General features: G+C 49.2%; 1 protein-coding gene and 3 non-coding genes across 4 annotated transcripts; 1 reads left to right on the forward strand and 3 right to left on the reverse strand.

Annotated features, from left to right (window-relative positions):
• LOC110483938 (mitotic-spindle organizing protein 2B) lies at positions 1 to 8,988 on the forward strand. Its single transcript, XM_021554217.3, has 3 exons — positions 1 to 166; positions 256 to 392; positions 8,714 to 8,988. The coding sequence occupies exons 1-3, from the start codon at positions 21 to 23 to the stop codon at positions 8,872 to 8,874; spliced, it is 444 nt and encodes a 147-aa protein (XP_021409892.2). The 5' UTR covers positions 1 to 20; the 3' UTR covers positions 8,875 to 8,988.
• A 2,655-nt stretch (positions 8,989 to 11,643) lies between these two features.
• Positions 11,644 to 11,717, reverse strand: TRNAI-AAU (transfer RNA isoleucine (anticodon AAU)). Its single transcript has one exon. It is a non-coding gene; the product is annotated as a tRNA-Ile (tRNA).
• An 80-nt stretch (positions 11,718 to 11,797) lies between these two features.
• TRNAM-CAU (transfer RNA methionine (anticodon CAU)) lies at positions 11,798 to 11,869 on the reverse strand. Its single transcript has one exon. It is a non-coding gene; the product is annotated as a tRNA-Met (tRNA).
• A 4,680-nt stretch (positions 11,870 to 16,549) lies between these two features.
• Positions 16,550 to 16,621, reverse strand: TRNAG-UCC (transfer RNA glycine (anticodon UCC)). Its single transcript has one exon. It is a non-coding gene; the product is annotated as a tRNA-Gly (tRNA).
• Between the last annotated feature and the right edge of the window lie 1,602 nt (positions 16,622 to 18,223).

Below are 18,223 nucleotides of genomic sequence, written 5' to 3' on the forward strand. Positions count from 1 at the left end.
AGGGGCGGGACCGCGCAGCCATGTCGGAGGGACCGGCGACAATGGCGGCCCCGGCGCCGATGGCGGAGACGCGGCTGCGGCGGAAGCAGCTGCTGAGCGCGGAGGAGGCGGAGCTGTTCGAACTGGCGCAGGCGGCGGGCAGCGGGCTGGACCCGGAGGTGTTCCGGTGAGCGGTGGGGGCGCCGCCGCGGGAGCCGGCGGTGACGCCGGATCCCCGTCTGACAGGCGCTCCCGCTGCCGGTGTTCCCCTCGCAGGGTGTTGCTGGACCTGCTGCGCATGAACGTGGCGCCGCTCGCCGTGTTCCAGGTGCTGAAGTCGATGTGTGCCGGGCAGCGGCTCCCGCCCGCCGCCGAGAGCGGCCCCGCCGCGCCGATGCCCGCCGACAGCCGAGGTACGGGGCGGGGCGGGCGGGGCCCTTCCCCGGGGCGGGCCCGCCCCGAGCGCGGCCGGAGCCCGCCGGCCGCCGGCCCCGCGCTGCGCCCGCCGCGGCCCGGGGCGCGCCCGCCGCTGTCCCGCGCCCGGGCCGCCGCGGGAAGGGGCCCGCGGGCCGCCCGGCCCGGCCCCGGCGGCGCCCCGGCCCGGGGGGCCCGCTCCGTGTGAGCCCAAGCCCGGGGGGCCCGCTCCGTGCGAGCCCAAGCCCGGGGAGCCCGCTCCGTGCGAGCCCCGGCCCGGGGAGCCCGCTCCGTGCGAGCCCAAGCCCGGGGAGCCCGCTCCGTGCGAGCCCCGGCCCGGCCCCAGCCCCGTCTGTCTTAGTGCTCGTGGGTTTTAGGCAGCGTGGGAGCTCTGGGGAGGCTGCTGCAGTACTTGTGCTGCGTTTTGTAGCCTCCTGGCTCTGCTCGCCAAGCCCTTAACAGGAGAAAACCACTTTAATCTACAGTAATATTCAGTACTGCTTTGTTTGTATATAACTTTAAAAAAGTTAAAAGTTTTCGGGCTTGTTTGTATATGACTTTTGAAAAGTTAAAGTTTCCGGGCCATGAGGAATCCCTGGAAAAGGAAGAGAGCTGTATTGCTTCCTTTACTCTATCCCCACATGTTCGTGGTGGCTTCTAACACTCATCCAGCTGTTTCCATCCTCCAGCGATGGAATTTGTGTGGGGAGATGAAGTAGAAGGCTATGGGGGACTGTCAGATAAAGCAGTTACTGCTTTTGAATGCATTTATCTCTCCTTAATACTCTAATGTCCGTGAACAGTAAAAACCATAGCCCTGAATTTGTGCCATATATATATATATATATATAATTTTATTTTATTCATAACCAGTTCTAATAAAATTTCCATTTACTCCCTGAAGTGACTTTTTGCTCACCAACTCTGTGGATTACTTCCAAAAGCTTTAAAAATAAGTAACTAAAATAAGTCTGCTGTCACTAAGCCTGGATTCACAGTGGAAAAGTTTATTTCTCTTGTGCTCGAAAGTGTGTCAGACAGGGGCAGTGGTTGGTGGTTGGGCACGTTTATTCTCTTGGCTGTGCTTGCAAGTCATGTTGAAAGTGAAGTTGAGAGGGGGTTTAATTTGAAAAGCAGTCACTTTTGGGATAAAGGAGTTATGCCACAATCTGGTGCTTTCATAATGGCAAAGTTCAAGGTGAATCCCCACTCTGAGCAGCTGAGGGGAACTTGGGAAGTTTGCTGAAGCTCAGGCAGAGTGTGTGAATAAAGTGTCCAGAGCTCCTTGGACTCGCCATGAACAGGTTTCCCTTTCTCAGGAGGTTCAGAATTCTCTGTAGAGGAGGTGGTTGTGCTGAAGAGAACAACCTCACATGTGACTGAGAAGTGACTCTGAATATGCACAGGGGCAAGAGAGGACAGACACCTGAGTACTTTTTCCTAAACAAAATGGGAGAGGTGCAGCACTTGGATTTTTGTCAAGTGTGAAGCAGTGAGCTATTCTGGTACCCCATTAAGAGGAAATATCCCAAAAGAGCAGAGATTTTGAGCAAAGGATGCTGTTAAATTTTGCTCTGACTCCTCTGTTGCTGCCCCATCTGTTACAGGCTACTCTAACTGCGAAGGGAATGTTGGCGAGGTTTTTGTTCCTGTATGTCTGTAATGTGGAGCAGCTTTTGTTCTCTTATCTATGCTCTTTAAGGGGCACTTTCTGGACAAGTGAGGCTTTTCTTTTCCTAGCACTGAGCTACTGCTATGAGCTAATTTTAGCTAGTAGTGGGCTCGCTCAGGGTGTGAGACAGGCCAATGGCCACTTGATTTTTAATCAGCATTAAATTTCTTGAGAGGGAAAGCCAGAAGCCCTCAGGTAGAGTTGGTATGTGCTTAATTGTTGCCTTCTACCACCCTGCTGCAGGCATCTTAGAGAGGCTGAGACTGCAGGAGTTAGTAGTTGTCTTGAGAGCTTAATTTGGTGCTCTTTCTGCATCTTTAGTAGAGCATCTCCTGGTCAGACTCAGATTTCAGTTCTAATGTGTCCAGCCAGGCTTTTCTCTTTGTAGTGTCCCTTTAACATGGACATGTTAATATCCTGGAGTTCTCTGGGACAAGCCCTTGAAACCAAAGGGAAAGTGTAGTGAGGTTCAGGGAAAGATGGTGTTGTTTGTGGTAAATATTTCTGGTATTAGTTTGGCTTTCAGTGGCCAGTTTGGCCAATTGCTCCCTGTGAGCCCCGGCCCAGGGGGCCCGCTCCGTGCGAGGTTAAAATATGTCCTTGGTGCAAGTTAATGCACTGGAATTGCTGAAACAGGAACATTGTGCCCATCAAGCCACAGTTTTGCTGCAGATGTGGTCAAACATTAAATGCTAAGCTTGGATTTCTCTCTTTGCAAGCTGTTGCTTGGAAATGGTTGATGAAGAGGCGCTTGGGTCTCCTCTTTCTTTTCACATTCATCCCTGACCAAATTGCAATGGACAGCACTTCTGTACCTTGTCAGAAGGCTTGGTCTTCCCAGCTGTGTCAGGTTTTTTATTTTCTGTAAGCTTGTGTTCAAGTCCTAACTCACTTAGAATGAAAGCTTCTCTCTTTAGTTTCTGCCATCCCAGGTGACTTTACTGTCACACAGCACCCACTGACATCAGCTAATTCCTTTGGGAATAAAATTGTCATTTAAATATAAATGCTCAGAAAATGCTTTAGGCAAAATTTAAGCTCAACAGGGACTCACAACTTTAGGCCCATGTTTTCATTTCTGTGAGTTTAAGAAGTGCTGTTAAGATCCTGTTAATGTGAAGGACGTATTTTGTCCAGTCCTCCTTGTAAGGATCACAGAATCAGAGAATGGTTTGGGTTGGAAGGGACCTTAAAGCTCATCTCATTCCACCCCCTGCCATGGTCAGAGATACCTTCCACTGTCCCAGGTTGCTCCAAGCCCTGTCCAGCCTGGCCTTGGACACTTTGAGGGATGGGACAGCCACAGCTTCTCTGGGCACCCTGTGCCAGGGCCGCCCCACCCTCACAGGGAAGAATTTCTTTCCAATAGCTGATCTAAACTTAGCATCGTTCAACTTGAAAAAGAATCGCTTCTCTTTCACTGAGCTTTCTCATTCTGGGCACATCCTTCAGGAGTTGGGTAAGTGTTAATAGAGTGTCTGGGGGTGGCCTCTGGGCTGGATCTGTTCTGCAGGACTGTTGGGTTTGCCTTGCCTCCTTTCCCTTTAGAAGCTGCTGTAAAGAGGGAGAACGAACCTAAATGCTGCCTGCTGTTGGCTTTGCAATCTCTTGTTGGAAGATGCTGCTTCCATTTAAGAAGAGGATGGTGCAGCTTCCATGCAGAACCAGGCATTTGGCTAGGGGAGATGCCTCTTCTGCATTGCTGGGATTTGTTTGTGTGGTTACAGCCCAAGCTCTGTGCTTGTGACAAGAACAGCAATTGTCCTGTGCAAGCTTCTCAAGCTGCTTTGTGCCTTTCAGCTCAGCCCCTGCACTCCCTCCCTGTCAGGAGGTAGACAAGTGGCTGAAGGAATCCTGGTCTCACCCAAGCCTGCTCTGCTCCATTTGTATCAGTAGTGAGGTCCTGGCTGAGGCTTCCCAGCACATTGTGGTGGAGGGAGGCTTTAAAAAACAGCTAAAATAAGGCTGATGCAGCAGTTCTGATCAGTACTCTTGGTGGTGGGGGATGCCTGTAGTTATTTCAGCTTTTGTGCTGATGAAGCATCAGGGAGTCTGAAATTAGGAGCTCTGATTTTCCCAGAGAACACAGCCATGGCGTTCTCTGTTGGCTGGTAACTGAATCCATGACAGCTGCCTGCAAATTGCTGTGTGGGTATTGGAGCGTCCATCTGGCATATTTAGCTGGATGCAACTTAATTCGAGCTACATTTAAAATGGTCCCTCAGCATTTCATTTGGGAGGGAAAGTGCTGGATTGAAATAGAAAGAATTTCCAGTGTCCTTTCCCTGTGTGTGAGGGGGAGGGTTCTGTTAAGGACTGTGGTGTTGAGTTTGGCCTAGACTAGACATATATGTAATAAAGTATCCTATTTTTTCATATACTATTTCTGTGCTTTCAGCCAACCCTCAAGTCCCTGCAGGTTCCCCTGAAGTTCTCTACCTCTATACACATGCATATGTCAATGCCCTGCTCTTTTTTTAGGCTGATGGATAGTCTTGATACTTCTCTCACTCTTTGCATTCCAACCTATTTTTTTACATTCCTCACTTCTCCAGAAAGAGTGTCTTCCCATAAAATTACTTCCCGAAGCTTTGTCCCAGCTAATTTCTCTTCTGAATGCGTTGTTAACATGAACTTGGTTTTCAAAACGTGTCTTTTGTGGGCCTTATCATTTGGTGTGTGGATTTTAGGGCTACAAGGAGCTAACTGGCACAGGGAGAAAGGAGTTGTGCATGGCAGGGGTCAGAATGCCCTCCTGCCCAGGGAAACTCCCAAACTCCAGTGCCTGTTGGAAAAAACACTGAGCCCATCACCAGCTATGGGCTCTGTCAAAGGTTTACATGGCGAGTTTTTGTGGTCTGTGTGGAAATATATGCTGTGGACAATCGCAAGTCCTTTTCTGCCCCTGCATTTCTAACTCCTTTATTATTGTGTATATACTTAGATACAGTCAAGGCCTCAGAATTGTAAGTGTTGCTCTTCAGTTGTTTTGTAACTATTTCTCAGTATTACACAGCTTGTTGCCAACTTTGTTCTTCTTGTGTGTTCTGCTTGCCATCTTTGTGGTTTTTATCCTTCCTTGTTTATCTGTTTTGCTCAGTTGTTTCTTTCCCTTTGTGCAGTCTGTCTTTAGCTGTGACCAGCCTTTTGGAGTGGTGACTGTCAGCACTCTTGGGTGTTGCTGGCTGGCCATGCCAGCTGCTTTGCATTACTCTTCCACTCAGCCTTGAGTTATCTCAGGGTTCAACTTGATGTGGGATTTGTAGTGTAGACTTGTGTATTAAGGAGATAAGGATAATGCTGACAAGGAGAATTCTGTGTAAAGCTCTGATATGGCAGAGGGAATCCCCTTGGAGATGCAAAGGATTTATCTTACATTTATTTAATCTGGGGTTTATACATAATACAGTGAATTTTCCTGTGGGTTATACTGGCTATAACGCTTTAATTGTAAATTAAATATCTCCATGGGATCTCAGTGGTGGCAATGTGTGTCTTGCACCTGAAAATATTCCCAGACACTTCGTGGTCTGCATGTCTTCTCTGAAAAAAGATCTGTAAAATGACCTATTAGTGACATAAATAGGACTAATTAAAGGACTAATAGAATCCTGATCATGGTTTTCTTACTTAGTTGCTCATACTCGGGTTTTTTCCAGCACTCCATCAATACCACTCCAATGAGTGGATTTCCTACAGTCACTTAGGAGCAGTTAGGTTGTCTTCTGGATTTTAACTGCAACTCTCACCCCCCCAGCTTTTCCTACCATAAACAATAGAGTTTATGCCTTTTGAATGAGAGGCCTTGATTCATGTTTTGTGTAATGATGGACACGGTAAATTCTGTGCACAGAAAATTCCCAATGTGAAGTTGTTGCTGTTCCTCTCCCTTCCCCCCAGCCTCACATTCCAAAATGAATATTTTTTTCTGTATTGTAGGCAACCAACTAGCTTCAATTTATAGACCTCTATTATCTTCTGGTACAGAAATTAATATTATGTCAGTTATTTTAGAACTGACAAAAAATTTCTCAGCTGTACTGTGCTTTCTTGGATGACTAAAATTGCCTTGGTTAAAAATTCCTGTACCTTTTCTCTCCCAGGAGGTATTAATAAATGTTGAACCTCTTAAAATACAGGTGATGGGTAGTGAAGTTGTATTTTCTACTTCAGCAGAAACAGCAGACAAACAGCTTTTATTTGTTCTTCCTTATCCCAGGAATAAATTGCAAAAAGTCTAGGCTGGAATGCTCCCAACTTGGTGTGGCTCTAGTCCCAAAAGAGTAGGTGGCCATGGAGGTCCTCTTTCCTGTCACATTTTTCCTGCAGGAGGTTTGCAGGGTTACCTGAGGCTCTGAGCTTTCTTCTCTGCTGGACATCAAGCTGAATGTTACACTGGCGTAATTTTTTCAATATGTCTTTTCAGGCTGATTATCAAGCTTTTTTTCCACCTCTTCTTCATGCTCTGCAAGACAAGACCTGACAGAAGAAAAAGGATTGAGTGGAATACTGTAAATGCCAGATTTGTCGTGTGATTTTGTTGCACAGTAATGAGATATGAGTTAAAAGTCAAACTCCGAGTGACAATTGATTCTTTCCCCCCACCCTACCAAAGAAACACTCAAAAAAATCAGACTCAATAGAGCTCTCAGAGAAAAAGTGAGGGACTCTGCCTGTGTGAATGGCTTTTGTGGGTGCCTAGCATCTGGCCAGTGTCAAACCATGACAGTCACCAAGGAAAATATCAGTGGAATCCTTTTGTTCCTCTGTAGTACTTGAATTACAGAGAGTTTGGGGTCATTGAGCTGCTTTTGTGCTTTGTGGTAATTGAATCTGTTATCTCTGATAATGTAACTAAGGGAAGCACAAACCATGTCTGTCCCTGCACACTTCAGAAGCTGTCCTTGTCTGGTACATAGAGCTGCACAGGCTGCTTCCAGAAATATTCTGGGTATTGAAGCAGTTTAACTGGTTTGTTTTACTGTGATTTCAATGCTAGGGGGATGGAGGGCTTGTGCTTTGAGCCCAGTTTCTCTTCAGTCAAATGACTCTTTCTCCCCAAGTTGTTTTGGCCGGGTCAGAACATGGAGGGCCCGACTCAGTAGTGCTTGAGAGCAGCAGTGTGTGTGTGCACACAGCTGGAGTTGTAGGTGGGTTCAGGACCTGCCCTCTCAGCAGACAGATGCATGTCAGAAGGGGGAGGACACTGGGGACATGTCCAGGATTGCTAAAAGCGTGATGGTGAATAATGCTTTTATCCTGCCACTTTTTCTCTCAAATACTGTGAGATCACATCTTACCTTTGTGCAGTGTGTTTGTTTTCATGAGCAGCACTTGCTTTAGTGAAGCTGCTTAAAGTGCCTGAGCTACAGCACAGCTGGCAAGGCTGGTTGGTTGACCTGGGAGGGTGACTGCTGGCACAGAGCTGCCATGCTTGACAAGAAGAGAGCTTTTCAAGAGCACCTGACTTGGCTGGGATAAGTGAACGGATTTTTGTGCCACCCAAATTTTACAGATTAATAATGGCCACCTGCTCCTGCTTGGAAGTTCTTATATTGTCTTTCTGGTGCATCAAGGTGTTAACTGGTAGTATTGATGGGAGTCCTGTTCCCAGACAGCTGCTCCAAGGAGACAGGATGGTCTGGACTGTCCATAGCACAGATGACCCAAGATAATGTCCATGGAGACTCTAGAGTGTAGAGCAGCTGTTGATATTGTGCAGGTTACACTGTGAATGGTTGCCAAAATGTCATTCTTCATTTCAATTGCATGCATGTAACTACAGCCCACTGCATTCCTGCTTTCTTGTTGCTATTATTAATTTTTATGATGCTTCATGGAGGTTGCCATCTTTAGTAAAATTTGAACATAATGTTCCTTTTATTCTCTTTCCTAAAGTGAGTCTTACTTCTCACCTGAGGGAGTGGCAGGATAAGTCAGTGTTCCTCATCCCCTCCTGACATTTGTGTCAGCAACAGTGAGTCTGTCACTCCTCTGACAGCACCCTGTTGCCCCTTGCCTCTCTCAGTTTCTACCTTTGTATCCACTGCTGCTCCCTGCTCCCACTCTGCCTCTTTGAGCCTGTCAGTTGTGCCTCCAGGAGGGGAACCCTCACCTCCAAACTCAGTAAGAACATGTGGAAGTCCTGTGTAGGAGTTGGAGTTCCTGAAAACAAACAAAAAAAAAGATAGAAGGTCCAAATCTGCTCACTGGGTGACAGAAGTGATATGGAGAGAGGTGTGTGTGATCTGATGATGTGGCAGCAGTCTCAGGCACCACTGGCACATCCTTTCACTTATCCCAGCTCGAGGAGTTGGAAACTCTTGATGTTCCAGCAGTGCTGTTTGCTATGCTGCTGTTCAGTGTGCAATGACTGGAACAAAGTGGCTGGTTACTTTGTAGATTAAAGCTCATGAAAATTAAATTTGCTTCTATTGTAGCTTCTTTGGGTTTCTGTGGCACCCTGGCACCAATACCTGTTGGTCTGAATTCACCAATTTGCTTTCTGCACTGGATGCTGAAGATGTTTGTAAGGTCTAATGGAATTTTGCCTCCTGCATGGTTCCTGAGGGAAGGCTTGTGGCTAGCTGCTGTGTGGTGGTGCTTGGGTTGGGGTGTTAAAACTAATGGATGTGTTTGTTTATTCAGGGAGAAATAAAACCAGCTCTGCTGTCGGTGGGTCACAGATTCTGGCCGAAAGAAGCAGCCGGGAAGGATCTGCCCAGAGGATGCCGCGACAGCCGAGCGCAAGCCGCATGCAGAAGGCTGGAACCTCTGGCAAGAGCAGTGGGGGAGGCAACAGTGCCTAAATAAGGCCTTGGAACAGATGGATTTGGATCCTTGAGAGTGTATATATATTGTGCTTGTTAAAGCTGCTTGTGTTGTATGTATTAACCTAAAAACATGATTTGTAATACAGGGAACAGAGCTGTTGGTTCTTATTTCCCAAACTTTGTTTGGCCACTTTAACTGCCAGGAAATGTTCCTGCATTTGGCTTGCCCTGGTTCACCATGTGCCTGTTTACAGCATTCCAGCACCTATATCTGAAACCAGATTGATCTCTCCCAAAGATGGGAAATTCCATGTTCAGTCCTCCCAGTGATGCTGATGTGATTATTCATTTACAAAGCATTGCAGCCCCCTTTGCCTCAGGAGCCAGGTCAAACCAGGAGGTTGTGCCAGATAAGGGAGGGAACAGCTTCATCACTTAAGGCAAGAAATATAAAACAGGTGAGTGGGTTTCTTGGAGCTCAGGTGTTACCATACATGGTTCCAGAGGGTTCTCCAGGCAGTAGGGTGTCTCCTAATAGCTCTGGGAGCTTAGGGGCTGTTGATGAATTCTATGTCCCTAATTAGGAGAAAATGCGTCCATTCTATGACAGTTAGATAGTGATTCCTAAACTCAAGATCTACCTGCTTCAACAGGTGCTAAAGTGAGATTTTCAAGGTCTGGGTTTCTCCTACCGTGATAAATAATGAAATGCAGCTGCTCCCCTTGGTAAAACTGGGGTGGTGGAGTTCAGAGGCCTGAGGGGAGGTAGCCAGGCACAAGTTATGGTCCCAATGCTGGGCATCAGAAGTGCAGATGGCCTCTGTGGGGATCTGCTTCATACAGTCCCAGGGGATCAAGCCCTGGCGTGAAGTGGCATCCGAGGAAGAAGGTTGATAATCTAGAATATCAATGCTCAAGAGTGGTCCCACCTGAGAACCCAGAGCTGCATCCCATGCCTGAGCTCCAGCTCCAGCCCTGACATCCCTTCTTGGAGCCACTTCCCTGGCCCCTGTCACCCCCCACCACATGTTCAGCCCCTCTCGTAACCTCAGCCTTGTTCCCTCCAGGCTCTGCAGAGCTGGAGGTGCTGCTGGGAGCTGCAGTGACCTCGGATGGGTGCAGCACCTTGGGGCAGGGGCTGTCCTCTGTGGCACTTCAGCTCAATGTCCTGGGGGCTGTAGGTCCCCTGAGCTTTCCAGGGACACTGAAAGGAATAGGGCAGGATGTGGGATGTTTTTCAGGTGTGTTAGGATCAACCTGTACCACATGAGACAGCATTAGGTTATGTGATTAAAAGCTCATCTCCTAGAATGAAGCAGGGAAAGGTGGAGTAGCCCTGGGAAACTCCACCATGCCAGGGATTCCCTGTCCCAGCTTCTCCCAGGGCTCTTTTTGGGCTCAGAGGTGGCTCCCAGCCACAGGGTGAATGGAACCACTCTGCAGGTCACATCTGGTCCCTCATGGGGGGCAAAGGATGGGTCCGGGATACATCCTTCACCATTTGGGTTTTTTGGAGGCGGCCGCCCCCTCAGGGCCACAGGCCCTTGAACACAAACACTGTCCCTTTTCCCTGTGAAAGAAAACTCGCCAGCCCAGGTTCCTGATGTCAGTTTGCAGGGTGCTCTTGGGACTGTCAGGGCAGCACAAGTTTGAGGTGGTGGCAGGTTGGCTCTGGGCCACATCCTTCTCCGTTCAGAATTTCAGGAGGATACAAGGAAAGAGCTTTTTCAGATTGTGTCTTATGGGATGTTCAGGGGAGGAATGAAATGTGAGGAAAAGGAGGGACCAAGGTGGTTTTGGGGAGCCATAAATGTGGGAAAATAGAGGGATAAGGATATGATGGCCTGGGTGTCCTCTAATGCCCATCTCCCATTCTGGGATTACAGACACAATCTGTGCCTCCTGGGCTTACACGCTCAGCCTCGCTGTTGGCTGAAAGTGGGGGACATGGACATTTGTCACTCTTGGGGTCCATCAGGTGCATGGGCAGGACACTGACTGATGTACTTCCTGTGCACACCTGGTTTCTCACAATTACTCACTTTTTAAATGGGCAATGTTGACTGTAGCATTGCCAAGGCAACTTATAAATTCCACAGATAATTTTATGAGATTTGTCTTATAAAGTAGTTAAAGCAGATAAGCAAATCAAACTAATTAAAGCTCTGTCAATATTTGCACAGATATGTGTGATGTCAAGTGGAATTTGTACTACCTGAGTGACTTCAGAGTTCTCAAGATTTTAGAAGAGTAACACAGAGTGTGCAAACACTCACCCAATAAAGGCTCACCCAATAAGGGCTCTCAATCTCACAGAGTGACCTTGGGCAGCATCCTGACACAAGGTGTGGGACCCCAACTGTCCTTCTCTCATGACAACTGCTGCACTGCCCTGTCAGCCCACCAAAGCTCCATCTCTACCCCAGCTGATTCTTCTCTCTCCTCAGATGGCCACAATAAACCTTGCTGGCCGAGGTCTGACAGCACCAGCAGGTGCAATGGATAGTGCTGCACACCTGAATCCAGCCATGGCACAGCTGAGATCAGTCCCAGGTCTGGAGGGCTGCTGGAGACAGTGCACCTGCCATTAGCAGAAGTGAAGTTTATCCTTACCTGGAATGAACATCTGGAAAAGGAGGAGTAAGGAAAACATAGGGAGAGCCTAGAAGCTCTCCCAGTGAACCACCTGCCAGGGCTGAGCAGCACAGGGAGGATCCCTGTTTTCCTACAGACTATTTCATTGCCAAAAAAGGCAGGGCCGGACGGTACGGGAAAAAAAAGATGACAGTGGAGAAAAAGCCAGGATGGCCCGTACGGGGATCGAACCCGCGACCTTGGCGTTATTAGCACCACGCTCTAACCGACTGAGCTAACCGGCCCCGCTGCTGCGGCTGCCGCGCCGCCACCTGGTGGTCCGGCAACGGCTCCGCCGCCCAAGAAAACGGAAGCAAAACGAAGCTAGCAGAGGATGGTTTCGATCCATCGACCTCTGGGTTATGGGCCCAGCACGCTTCCGCTGCGCCACTCTGCTGCCTGGATGGTGAGTATCTACAAGTACATATTGCCATCTGCAACTCCGCCCGTCCTGCAGCCCCGGCAGCGCCGACAGCCTGCGTAGGGTGACAGGAACACCGCGTTAGCCCAAAAACGGGGCACAGCGAATGAATGCACTGTGCTGCCCCACTTGCTGTTATAGCTTTGACCTCCTCCCAGGAACCACCGGCTAAGTCCCCACTGTGCTGCTGAAAGCGGAACAGAGACAAAGCCCATCTGGTATCTTCTGCTTTTTGGCTTGCCTGGTAGGAGCCACCATTCACCCGTGGTATACAACCACCCGTCCGTCACATTTTAGGAAAACAGGCAAGCGTCTTATGCGGAATATATAGGAAGCTAGGTGGGTGGATTTTTGCACAAGTTTCTCACAAATTCGGGAGCATGATTTCCCAAATCGCTGTCAGTGGGAGATATAATTTGGAATAAAAGCTTAGATGAGAACATAAAGCCTGGGACTGGGAATACTCAGCACATCACAAACCTTGTGTCTGCCTTGGACAGTACTGCTGTGTTCACAGCTGCTCTGTGGCAGCAGGACTCCGGCATAAAACGAGGATGTGCTGTCAGCATTGCAATGTGACTCATTTTGAGGAGAAGCTGAGGATTGCACCCACATACTTACCCAACATGGAGCATGTTTTGCCCTGAGGGGTTGCTGGCTGTGATTTCATCCCTCTTCGGTCCCACAGCCTGGGGGACCTGGGAGGCTGGTGTTTTGCCACATCAGTGTTAACACAAATTTTTTTGGCCAAACTTTTTCCTTTTCTTGGTCCTGGAGTGACCATCCCCCAAAGGTTGTTGACCCTATTGGGATGTTCCTGCCTGATACCGATACCATCAGTATCTTGCCCCCGGGGATACTGAAGTATGTACCAAGGCCATGCTCATAGAAAGGGACCTCTCACCTCTGAGACACTTTTGGGTCCAAGAACTGAGCCACTGCAGATGCTAATGAAGGTGGAGAAGCCACCTTAATTTTCTTGGTTTGAAGGACACGTATCTGTCAAGGAAGGTGGGGACCTTCTTTGAAATGGAAAAAAAATACGATCCTCTTCCCAATTATTATAACTTTGAAATCCAGGGGCTTTCACGCAGAGCTCTGGGAAAAGCAGCTCCTCACGGTGCGTGTCTGTGCAAAGCCGAGCCTGGCTCCGGCTCCGGCTCCGGCTCCGGCTCCGGCTCCGGCTCCGGCTCCGGTACCGAGCCCGGCTCCGGCTCCGGTACCGAGCCCGGCGCGATCCCGGCCCGGCCGCTGCGGCTGCGGCGCGCTCCGCTGGCTGCAGTTCCGGGCTGGAGCAGGAGCCGTGGGGCAGGGAGGAGAGGTGTGTGAATGCTCTCATTTGTATAAATTCTCTCACTCCTGTGGATGCAAATGTCTGCTGGCCTGGCCGGCTGCCAGGCTCTCGCGGAGCTCTCTCTCACTCCAGCTCCTCAGGAGGAAAGGGGGACAAAATGAGGTGAAAAATCTCATGGGTCAACATAAAGACAGGGAGATCATTGACTGATTACCATGTGGGCAAACTACAGTGATTTGGGGGAAAATTAGCTTACTTCCTTGTCAATCAAAATAGATTGGATAGTAAAAAACAAAACCAAAACTACATCACCTTTCCCCTACCTTCCCTTTTTTCCATTTCATGGTATTTTTATTGATGATCTGGACAAGGGGGTTGAGTGCACCTTCAGTAAATTTGCAGATAAAGCTGGAGGGCGTGTGGATCTGTGGGGGGCAGGGAGCCTCTGCAGGGGGATCTGGACAGGCTGGATTGATGGGCCAAGGCCAATGGTTTGCGGCTCAACAAGGTGAATTGCTGGGTCCTGTGGTTATATCACAAGTCCCTGGGACACTCCAGGCTGGGGCAGTGGCTGGAAAGGGCCTGGAGGGGAAGGACTTGGGAATGCTGGCCAACAACAGATGAACAGATGAAAATGAACCCAGGTGTGTCCAGGCAGGCAAGAAGACCAATGGTCCCTGGTCTGTACCAGCAATAGGATGTCCAGCAGGACCAGGACAGTGAGCGGCCCTGTGCGCTGGTGAGGCCACACCTCCAATCCTGGGGTCAGTTTTTGGCCCTTCATGACAAGAGCTGAGGAGCTGGAACGTGTCCAGGGAAGGTTATGGAGCTATGGAAAGGTCTGGAGCCCCAGGAACAATCAAGGGAGGCTCAGCCTGGAGAAAAGGAGGCTCAGGGGGGACCTTCTTGCTCTCCACAACTCCCTGATGTGATATTGTATCCAAGTGGGTGTTGGGCTCTGCCCCCAAGCATCAAGCAACAGGAGAAGAGCAACTGGCCTCAAGTTGCTCTTCTTCAAGCCTCCCACCAGGGGAGGTTCAGATTGGATATTAGCAAAAAGTTCCTCACTAAAAGGGTTGTCATGCACTGGCACAGGCTACACAGGGTAGTCAGCATCCCTGAAGGGATTTGAAAGTTGTGTGGATGTGCCACTTGGGGGCATGACTTACCTGGTGACCTCAGCAGTGCTGGTTGGACTTGAAGATCTTAAAGGTTCTTTGGAATTGAAAGGATTCTATGATTCATCCCTGAAACTTTTATCTCCTCCCTTTAATGCCCAGTTGGGGGTTGTGGTCAGTTCATACAGTTTGTCTTTGCTGTTTATTCCTCCTCCCATTTTTCTCCTGCTCCAGTGTACGTCCTCTCAGGGCAGCAGTCTTTCGGGATAAATCTGGTCCAGCGTGGGCTGTCTCGAGGCCTCCAGTTCTTTTGGGGAATGGTCCACTTTTAGGATTTAGGCAGGCAGAAGTGTACCTGACAGGTCAGGGACTGCAGCTGTGTGGCACATGCTCGAGCCATACAGCTTGTCATGCTGCTGGGCCTGACAAGCTTCCACCCTCATAAATACACCAGGTATGTGAGCATATGTGAGTAAAATTAGTTCTGCCTTGCTCTAGTTCTGCATTTCTATAAGTGCAACTGGTTGTTCCAGTTTTTGCTCTTTTGTCAAAATAAAACAATGAACACCTGTAGTTCCTTTTCATATTGAGATTAATTTGGTTTGTTTGGTTTTGTTTTTTTTTTTTGGCAATAGCTGTGAGCCATTGCTCCATCACCCTCCCCTGAACCTCCAGGGCTCCTGGCCTCTGCTTGTCTCTTCAGAGGATTCCTGCAGTGTGTGCACACCTGGGTGTGGGTGGAAGTGTTTTGATTGGTCACAGAGGTATATTCCCTAAAGCATCTGGCTGACAGTTTCCAGGACAAAAGTGCATAATCTAATTAAGAATTCTTATTTTTCAAATCTTCATGCTCAATCTGAGCATGAAGAAATGAAGTTATGATAGCCAAAGCTGAAATGGAATTGCATTTGGTCAGGGATGACAAAGACAACAAGGAAGGTTTCTGTAAGTACCCACATGACAAAAGGCACACACAGCTCATTGGTGAATGAGCTGGAGAACTTGGTGGTGCATGACATGGAAAAGGTTGATACACTGAGTGACTCCTTTGCCTTGGTCTTCACTAGCAAACCAAGCTTCAGGAATCCCAGGCCCGAGAGATCAGAAGGACTCTGGGGTAAGGATGGTGCATCCTTGGTGAAAGGGGATCAGATCAGGGAAAAACAGGCATACATAACTTATAGAATTGAAGAATTAGAGAAGCATGGAATGGACCTTAAAGATTATCTAGTTCCAATCCCCCTGTCCATGAACCTGCCCATGAACCCATGTCTACTGACAGCACAGGCTGATGTCATTGTCAGGCCATTTTCAATATTTTGAATGATCATAGTGACCAGGAGAGATGCCTGAGGACTAAAATAAGGCAAAAGACTCCTGTCTTTGAAAAGGGTAAAAGGCCCCAGAGAACTACAGGCTGGTCAGCCTCACCTTGGTCTCTAGGAAAGTGAGGGAGTAGCTAAGTTGCAAGCAGCCCCAGTAAGAACAGCAACCCTTAATATGAGTTGGTGACATAGGGTGTCTGAGACATGCAGTCATGACTGTTAACCAGGTCATTCCAAATGAAGTTCCCACATGTACCACAGTTTGTATTCAAGAAAGAGTCCTACATATGTAATGACTGTGTTATGAACACAGACATTGTATGTACCAGCATCCCCTCTGAAGGGGAATGACAAACCATTTGATCCGCTGGCACTGCAGAGGTGGAAAAGGTGGAGGATGGAGAGCAATTTCACCCTAATCGTACACTGAGACATTTTATAAAGAACAGGCCTCTTCCCACTCTACCCCTAAATTGCATAACTGGCCTCATGAAGTGTAGTCCATGCCTTGGTCCCCACCTGGGCATTGTCAATCTTCATCATTACCGAGCCACAGCAGCATGCTTCTCTTGCCAGCTGCAACCAGCTGCAGCAGCAGCCCTGAAAATCCCTCTCAACCTGTATCAACAGTGAGAAGCCCAGCCCAGAGCCACCTCAACAGGAAAAATACACTGGTGAAAGCAGTGTCCTGCGGGGCCCCAAGAGCTGATGCTGTGTGAACATCTTTCCTCACCCTCATCTGAATCCCTGGAGTGGGAATCCTGGTGGAGCCAGGCGTGAGAAGGAGCCTGTCCATCAAAAGAGAGCGGTGTGTCACGGCGGGGAGCAGGGCCGGAGCCGGGGTTGGTCACCCGGGGCACAGCTCAGCTCGTGGCCTCTGTGCCGCCACAGGGAGCAGGTGAGACAACAAAAATTACGCTGCGTTGGCCGGGAATCGAACCCGGGTCAACTGCTTGGAAGGCAGCTATGCTCACCACTATACCACCAACGCGTCTGCGGGGAGTGGGTGCCTGCTCCTCACTTCACATTCCGCCCAGCTCCAGGCACACGCTGGCTCCTATTTCTATCTGCATTGCTACAAGCTGCCATCCTGGAGCAGAGCCATTCTCAAAGGAAGCCACGAGCCTGTGGCAGGCCAGTACTGGAGTAGGATCCTGGCAGGACCTGTGGAAGCCTGGAGAGAGGAGCTCACCTGGAGCAGGTTCCTGCTAGGATTAATGATCATGTGGACTCCCACCAGGGTCTCCCTGGTCCCAAAAGGCCCCACAGTATCACTATGGCCCTGGGTTCCACAAGGTCCCGTAGAGTCACAGTGTTCTTTAGTTTTCCCACGGTCTCCAGGGTTCCCTGAGTTTCCATGGTGTCACAGTGCCTGAGTTCTGTGAAATTCCATAGCATCACAAGGGTCTCCTGGGACCCACAGGGTCACAACACACCGTGGGTTCTGTGCAGCCCTGCTGTGTCACAATGGCCCTGCTGTGTCCCAGTGGCCCCTTGGCTGCAGGAGTGGGTGGCTGGGAGCTCCTGCCCTGCTGGCAGCTGGAGGAGAAGCAGCAGGGACCGCGTGCCATGGCCCCTTCTGTGCCCATGCCTGGCCCTGTCCCTGCCACAGACATGGTGTTTAACCTGCTCCAAGTCCTTAGGTGAGCCTGGCTGCTCCTCCCTGAGGAAGAAGGCCAGCAGGGATTCATTAGCCACATGCTGCAGCTCCCTGTGCCAGGTGACTGAGCCCCACTGCCAAGCCAGCCCTCTCTGGGAGAGAGCCAGGGCCATGCCACCTCCCAAGCTCTCTGCAAAGCCCAGCTTTGGCAGTTTCAATGCCCAAAGCCCAGTGCTAGACAGTTTGCCCCTCACATTTCTGTCTAGAACTGACCCAGAAGTGTCTGATTTGTACATATGAGAAGGAAGATGCATAGTCCCATCACATTGTGTGCTCTTTAGAGGCTGCTAGGGAAAAAAAAGAGGATAGTTTAGTAAAGCCTTTTGTCCTGACACTTCCTTCTCTGGCAGATACAGATGCTTCAATTAGGCAACAATGAAGGTGTTTGAAAGTGATTGTGTTGTGAAAATCAGGTTTCACAGTGGAGTGGGAAGGTCAGCAAATGCTTTGTCCCCTGGCACATTTCTCAGTCTGAACTGCAGCTGGAAATGCTTCACTTCGGCGATAGACCCTGACACCTTGAGAGAATGTGATGATGCTATATAAGGCAAGTGCAAACCACTAGTGTGTTTTGTTTAACCTAGAGGGAAAGGGAAAGGGAAGATGAAGGCTAGCGCTGGCTTTTTGTAGACAGAAGTTTCCTTTGGGAATACCTGCTGGACTTTTGGAAGGGGTTTGTGATGTGCAAGAGTGAGAGGGTAAGATGGTACATGGAGCTTCAGGGAAAGCACGCATCTCCATGAAGCTGGATGTAGTTCAGTGGGTGTGAGTTACATGTTCAGCAGCTGATCACACAAGAAAACATTCTAAAAGAAAGATGCTGTGCTGGAATTGCCTTTTCTTTTGCAACATATAAGCTGTGCACAGCTAACAATGAAACGATTCCTCTTCTTTCGCTGGTACATGCAGGATCACATTCTGTCAGTGCCCGAG

Source organism: Lonchura striata, chromosome 10, assembly GCF_050655825.1.
Source record: "Lonchura striata isolate lonStrDom1 chromosome 10, ASM5065582v1, whole genome shotgun sequence".
Lineage (NCBI taxonomy): Eukaryota > Metazoa > Chordata > Aves > Passeriformes > Estrildidae > Lonchura > Lonchura striata.

Coding starts and splice junctions, on each gene's coding strand:
- LOC110483938 (XM_021554217.3), top strand. CDS start 21: ATGTCGGAGGGACCGGCGACAATGGCGGCCCCGGCGCCGATGGCGGAG. Junction 167..255: donor CTGGACCCGGAGGTGTTCCG/GTGAGCGGTGGG, acceptor TTCCCCTCGCAG/GGTGTTGCTGGACCTGCTGC. Junction 393..8,713: donor GATGCCCGCCGACAGCCGAG/GTACGGGGCGGG, acceptor TTGTTTATTCAG/GGAGAAATAAAACCAGCTCT.